The 7,222-nt window shown below is 46.4% G+C and overlaps 1 protein-coding gene across 1 annotated transcript; it reads right to left on the reverse strand.

Moving 5' to 3' along the window:
• Positions 1 to 3,958: 3,958 nt before the first annotated feature.
• LOC123103003 (sialyltransferase-like protein 2) lies at positions 3,959 to 5,551 on the reverse strand. The gene has a single exon (XM_044524482.1). The coding sequence runs from the start codon at positions 5,421 to 5,423 to the stop codon at positions 4,245 to 4,247; it is 1,179 nt and encodes a 392-aa protein (XP_044380417.1). The 5' UTR covers positions 5,424 to 5,551; the 3' UTR covers positions 3,959 to 4,244.
• Positions 5,552 to 7,222: the final 1,671 nt, after the last annotated feature.

Consider the following 7,222-nt stretch of genomic DNA (forward strand, 5'->3'; position numbering starts at 1 on the left):
GTCATATCCTTGTAGAGCTTAGGCGAAGCCCTGCGACGGTAACTTCATCATCACTGTCATCACACCGTCATGCTGACGAAACTCTCCCTCGACCTCAGCTGGATCTAGAATTTGTGGGACGTCACCGAGCTGAACGTGTGCAGATCGCGGAGGTGCCGTATCTTTGGTGTTAGGATCGGTCGGATCGTGAAGATGTACGACTACATCAACCGCGTTGTCATAACGCTTCCGCTTACGGTCTATGAGGGTACGTGGACAATACTCTCCCCTATCATTGCTATGCATCACCTAGATGGATCTTGCGTGTGTGTAGGAATTTTTTTTTGAAATTACTACGTTCCCCAACATTACTTGCCCGAGATTTGATTGTCGGTATCATCATACCTAGTTCAATCTCGTTACCGACAAGTCTTTTTACTCATTCTGTAATGCATCATCCCGTAACTAACTCATTAGTCACATTGCTTGCAAGGCTTATAGTGATGTGCATTATCGAGAGGGCCCAGAGATACCTCTCTGAAACACGGAATGACAAATCCTAATCTCGATCTATGCCAACTCAATAAACACCATCGGAGACACCTGTAGAGCATCTTTATAATCACCCAGTTATGTTGCGACGTTTGATAGCACACTAAGTGTTCCTTCGGTATTCGGGAGTTGCATAATCTCATAGTCATAGGAACATGTATAAGTCATGAAGAAAGCAATAGCAATAAACTAAACGATCATAGTGCTAAGCTAACGGATGGGTCTTGTCCATCACATCATTCTCTAATGATGTGATCTCGTTCATCAAATGACAACACATGTCTATGGCTAGGAAACCTAACCATATTTGATTAACGAGCTAGTCTAGTAGAGGCATACTAGGGACACTCTATTTGTCTATGTATTCACACATGTACTAAGTTTGCGGTTAATAAAATTCTAGCATGAATAATAAACATTTATCATGATATAAGGAAATATAAATAACAACTTTATTATTGCCTGTAGGGCATATTCCCTTCAAATACTCTTCTGATTATGAACTTGAATATGCTTTGTGAGTAGTTACATTTGTTTCTGAGGACATGGGATTGGTCTTGTTATAAGTAATCATGTGAATTTGGTATTCGTTCGATATTTTGATTAGATGTATGTTGTCTTTCCTCTAGTGGTGTTACGTGAACATCGACTACATGGCACTTCACCATGATTTGGGACTAGGGGAAGGCATCGGGAATTAGTAAGTAGATGATGGGTTGCTAGAGTGACAGAATATTAAACCCTAGTATATGTGTTGCTTCGTAAGGGGCTAATTTGGATCCATATGTTTTATGCTATGGTTAGATTTATCTTAATTCTTCTTCCGTAGTTGCGGATGCTTGCGAGATGGGTTAATCATAAGTGGGAGGCTTGTCCAAGGAAGGGCATCACCCAAGCACCGGTCCACCTACATATCAAATTATCAAAGTAATGAACGCGAATTATATGAGCATGATGAAAACTAGCTTGACAACAATTCTCATGTGTCCTTAGGAGCGCTTTGCTTTATATAAGAGTTCTTTCAGGCTTGTCCTTTGCTACAAAAAGGATTGAGCCACCTTATTTACTTTTGTTACTTGTTACGAATTATCTCATAATACAACTATCTGTCACCAATAATTTCAGTGCTTGCAGAGAATATCTTGCTGAAAACCGTTTGTCATTTTCTTCTGCTCCTCATTGGGTTCGACGCTCTTACTTATCAAAAGGACTATGATAGATCGCCTATACTTGTGGGTCATCAATTCTCGCGTACATCTTGATATGCTATTTGAATACAAACTTTCGTGGAAAACCGACAACTTTTGTGTCATATGCAAAAATGACAAAATTTAGTGTTAAGAAAGACTTTTCTTTTTTGCGGGAATAACTTTCGATCTATTCATCAACTGTCAAGGTAGTACAAAGAACACCCAAAGTAAAAAATGCATCTAGGTCCGTAGACCACCTAGTGACGACTACTTGCACTGGAGCGAGCCGAAGGCGCGCCGGCGTCTTCGCCCCTCCCTCATTGAAGCCGGGCAAACTTTGTTGTAGTAGACAGTCGGTAAGTCATCGTGCTAAGGCCTCATAGGACCAGTGCACCAGAGCAGCATCCGCCGCCGATGAAGAGAAGCATAGATCAGAAGGATCCAATCTGTAGACACACGAACACAGATGAACGAAGACAAGATTCACATGGATCCACCGAAGACAAACGCCGACCGAATCCCGTGAGATCCGCCGGAGACAAACCTCCACACGCCCTCCAATGATGCTAACAACACCATCAGAATAGGGACAAGGCGGGAAGAACCTTATTCCATCAGCAGAGAGTCGCCACTGCCTCGCCTCTCTGAGCTGGACACAAACCCTAACAAAACTCAAAAGAGTATGCAAAAACGAAGCCCTCCCGCCGGCAAAGGCCAGGATCCACCATGTCTCCATGGCCGTAAGACCATAGAAGACGAGGTAGACCGGCGGCGGCACCGGCAGGAGGCACAAGAAACCTTAGCCAAGGGGTCCTCTTTTCTTCAAGTCATAAGAAAGGCTTTTCATGAGACATTTTTTTGTCTTTTTACACAAGGCATATATAATGTCGGGTTTTCATGAAACTTGACGTGCACACATACCATGTTGAGATGTGCGCGTCAAATTTGTGTTCGGAATTTCTTTTACATTTTAAAATATATTTTTCGATGGCAGGAGCATATGCTCCCATGTGCCAAAGTGAATTTCCATAACAAAACGACACACCCGTGGGTAGGATTTGGAAACATTCTCACATGGAGGAGATTAGGATTCATAGGATGGAGGAAAAATATCAAGGAAGATGATACGAGTACTATGGTCTAAAATTTTACATAATGGCATCTATAGGGGACGCGGAGTTTTGGCTCTAGGGAGCGGTTGCTCATTGGTGAATGGTTATTAAAAACTAATAGGAAATAAATTTTTAAAAATCAGTTTTTTTTGTAAATGTTCATGTTAGTGTACCAGTGTGCTTGCCAAATTTCATGGAAAACGGGATAGCAGTACTTCGTCGATGAAAAAACAAAATTAAGTGTACCATTTGAAGGTAACATTTGTCGTTCGACTTGTTTTTTTTTATGTTGCACACATCCACATGCTTAAGCTTTCCCCCTAAAATTTTGCAGGTAGCATTTGGGTGTGACAATGAACACATCTATTTTTATAAATAAACAAATTGACCTTGGCAAAATACATTTGTGACGCGGAGGAGCATATATTCCCTAGAGCCAAAAGCAATATCTGCATCTATAGGTGTGATGCAAATTCGAGTGGCATTTTTTCAAAGAGAAAAGTTGTAGTAGCATTTCTCTAAGTTGGAGGCGGCATAATTGTAATGTCATGTCATTTATCTAATTAACCGATGAGAAAGACTACTCCAGAAAAGTGACGAATGTAAAGAGCACAAACAGCTAGTACTTTGATAAACAACAACCTCAAAGCAGCATAGCTCATACAACAGAGATAACATCTGCCCTGGGATCCAAATGAAGCGAGTCATGGATGCCGAATAAGAGCGCAGCAGTAATACAGTACTTCAATTTTTGTTCCTGCCAAAATGGAAGTTATACAGAAAACTCTAATTCTAACTGATGCTAATTGTGTTCATAAAAAGAAAAGAGTAAGGCAATCTGTCAGACAAAAAAAATACATAATGACTGAAGCAATCTACTACAAGAATTTGCACCACATTGGACTTACCAGATATTTTGCTGGCCAATCTTGTAATGAGAAATCAACATTTTGTGTTTATAGCTGAAAAAATATAGCTGCAACAGAAACGAAACAAAGTAGGCTACTCACTCTCCTCACTTAATGAAATCAGCACTGTATTTTGTTCCAAACAAAACATGGTAGGCTACCAAACTGAATAGTCTACGTTACTTTCCTGTTTAAAGCAGAGTGTAAACAACTTCGGTTATTGTCAGCTAGTGCTAACCATTTTGACAACTGACAGGTGCAGCAACAGTCCAAAACATAATAGTACAAACAAGAACTTGCGGATTCCATCATAACCATGCGGATTCCATCATAACCATCTGGTCGTCAAACTGGCCTACATTTCTGCTTACAAATTTCAGTGAGACTTTCATTTCCATTGCCCCTAATTTACAATTCTCTGTCGGCTAAATTGACATTTTGTCAATCAAGTGTAGTAGTATCAATTTTACAACAACACAGTAATACACACAGTTAAGGCAGCCTCACCAGTACAACCTGACCGGCGGCACCGTGAAGCCTTGGGCCTCGTCAAGGAACGGCACCATCTCCGGCCGCGCCTGGAGGTGGCCGTAGAAATCGTACTCCGCCTGGTAGTCGTGCAGGTCCAGCTCCTTCTTCTGGTTCGTGTGATAATGGTGCTTGGCCCCTGCCGGCTTGCCGAACCCGAATAGGCTCAGTTCCTCGCATACCCCCAGCGCCATCACCACCGCCTGCATACCTGACGAATAGTGGAAGTACCTCTCGTCGTGCTTCCGGGTCCAGTTGCTCGCCGGAGCACCCGTGTCCGACACGAATCGCCGGATCGAGTAGTACTTGGCAATGCGCGCCGAGAGCGCGTCCAGGCGCGCGTCGGTGACGAGGAGCGGGAATGGGGAGGCGTGGGTGGCGGTTGCGTTGCAGATGAGGGCGTCCAGGAGGTGCGCGGGCTGGCAGATGTATATGGCCATGGGCACGGTGGGGCCATACGGGTGGCACCCGCAGCCTGCGGCGGTGGCGGCACTGCGGGACGCGCAGAGGTGGAGGATGTTGGAGTTGACGAAGGAGAGCGAGGTTTTGGCGCCGACGTCGGCGACGAAGCCGGCCACGCGTGCGTTGTTGAGGCGGATGACGAGCTCGTGCGCGTCGATCTGCGGTCCGCGGCCGGAGCCGAGGAGCCCGCCGCTATTCCCTACGACCGCGCAGGTCGGGAAGCGCCGCCCGAGGACGCCGGCGAGCTCGCTCATGACGCTGGCCACATTACCGGTTCCGCCCCGGCGGCGGCGGTGGTGGGCGAGGAGGAAGGAGTGGAGAGACGTGCGGAAGGACGCGAGCAGGGATTCGTCGGAGGGGAGTGCCTCGGCGGGGATGCGGAGGCGGGACACGGTCCTCGGCCTCGGCGGGCCGCGGGCGGAGCGGACGTACGGGAGGCGGAGGTAGAGGAGGCGCTGGCGGTTGCCAAGGCTGGGGAACGTGGATATCGAGCCATTCACGAGCAGTGCAGCCGCGTCGGCGAGGACTTGCTCGGATCCCACGCCTTCCACCGCGGCGAGGCGACGAAGGAGCGGGTCCCCGGCGGCGGGACGAAGCGGCAGCTGTAGGGGGGTGAGGTGGCGGCGGAGGGAGAGGGAGAGGAGGGAAAGCAAGGCGAGTACAAGGACCGGCGGGAGGTGGCGGGGCTTCATCTCCGGCGGTGCGGGCGGCAAGATCCCGCGGCCATTAGTAGGTGCCGCGTGACTCGAAGGGTGGGGGGTGAGTCGCCGACGTGAAAGAGTGTCAGTGGGGTGGGGGAGAAGTCAGAGCAGCTGGGGCCGAGTGGTGCGAGGCAGCTCCGGTAGTTCGAACGAGGTGACCGAACTGTGGGGTCGGATCGCGTTGGGGCATACGTGTCAGTGGTGGGTTGGTTGGATAGTTTGTTAGCTCTGTGGGCAGTTCGGGTGCGCTGCACTCAAACGTCCCAAAAGTAGACTAGGTGCGAGTCGTGTGTTAGCGGACAAAATTATGTTCTGACCTAAAAGGCTAACAAAATTCTTATTTAACCTCATATTAAAAAAAAAATCGATTTTGACCTCTTTAGGTGACGCCAACATCTCTGGCGTCTGGGTTGCGAACCAGACGCCAGGAACCCTGGCATCTGACCCCTGGCCCGCACTGCCCGCTGCCCGTTGACCTGCTGACGTGGCAAAGGGGCCAGACGCCAGGGACCCTGGCTTCTGGCCCTGGTAAGTGGATAACCCCCGCGGGCCGAGCCCAACCACCCATCTCTTTTCCTCTCCTGGCGGCGCACGAACAGACGAACAGAGGGCTTCTCTCCTTCGCCCCTCTTCTCCCTCACACCAAATCCCCCCTTGATCTACTCCATCCTTCATCTAAATTTGTGGATCTGAGGCCCCCAAGCATCCTTGAGGTATTCTCCCACATTCCCTCCAATTTATTTGGGTTGAGTCCTCTTCTTTTTGATGCATTATTCAACACTAGGTGATGTTAGATGAGTAGATGATTTCTTTGTTTTAGGAAATTGTTTGTAGTTGATAGATGATTTGGTAGGCAGTAAATGATGTGTAGTTGAACATGTAGGAGAAATCAATTCCATTTTGTGCATATGTTGTCCATAGGACAAATTTTTTTGAACTAAGAGGGGTGATGAATACATGATTTTTGTATGTAAAATAGACTTGTTTGATAATTTGGTTTGATAGATGATGTGTGTATGTGGTATAACAATACAGTTGAATTTAAATATGATGTCTCTATGTGTAGATAATCCTATTGTTGCATACTTTATTTGCAAAACACATGGTGAAATTTGGTACTCTAGATGATATTTATTTGCATATGTGACACCATATTATTTGACAAATTTATTTGCTTGAGATGATGTTGGTATGTTTGAGAAGAATTATGTGTGCATATGAAGAAGAAAAAAATGATGTGGTTATGTTTGAGAAGAATGGTGTGTTCATATGGCATAACTTGGAGAAGAAAATTGTATTGTTTGATATTGTTCATGTATTCATAGATGTTTGTGATTTGTTTTGTAGGATGGCGGATGGTGATGGACCTTGGTATGACGGATTAATCGATGAGTGGGATAAGGAGCATCGTGCTCGTGCCATTGAGAACGGACATGTAAGAAGCAAGACTTATCAATTTTCGTTGTTTCTCATTTGTGTTCTTGTATTGATTAAAACATCACTTTATTTGCAGCTTGTAGTTGCTATGCGCATGAGGGGACATTCGGCTGATGACTTTACTTACGACCCGCGGTACGAGCCTTATATTCGGAGATTGGGTCTTCTCCCATTCGTGTTGCAGTTTAAGCGACGCGCTCCGCCGGTGAACCACGCGGCGCTGACCGCACTTGTGGATCGTTGGAGGCCGGAGACTCACTCGTTCCACCTTCCATTTGGGGAGATGACGATGACCCTTGAGGACATGGCTATGATAAGCGGCCTTCCTATCAACGGACAAGCTGTTACCGGTT

The sequence above is a fragment of the Triticum aestivum genome, chromosome 5A (genome assembly GCF_018294505.1).
Source record: "Triticum aestivum cultivar Chinese Spring chromosome 5A, IWGSC CS RefSeq v2.1, whole genome shotgun sequence".
Lineage (NCBI taxonomy): Eukaryota > Viridiplantae > Streptophyta > Magnoliopsida > Poales > Poaceae > Triticum > Triticum aestivum.

What these genes read in the sequence shown, in the direction of transcription:
- LOC123103003 (XM_044524482.1), bottom strand. Translation starts at nt 5,423, where the DNA reads ATGAAGCCCCGCCACCTCCCGCCGGTCCTTGTACTCGCCTTGCTTTCC.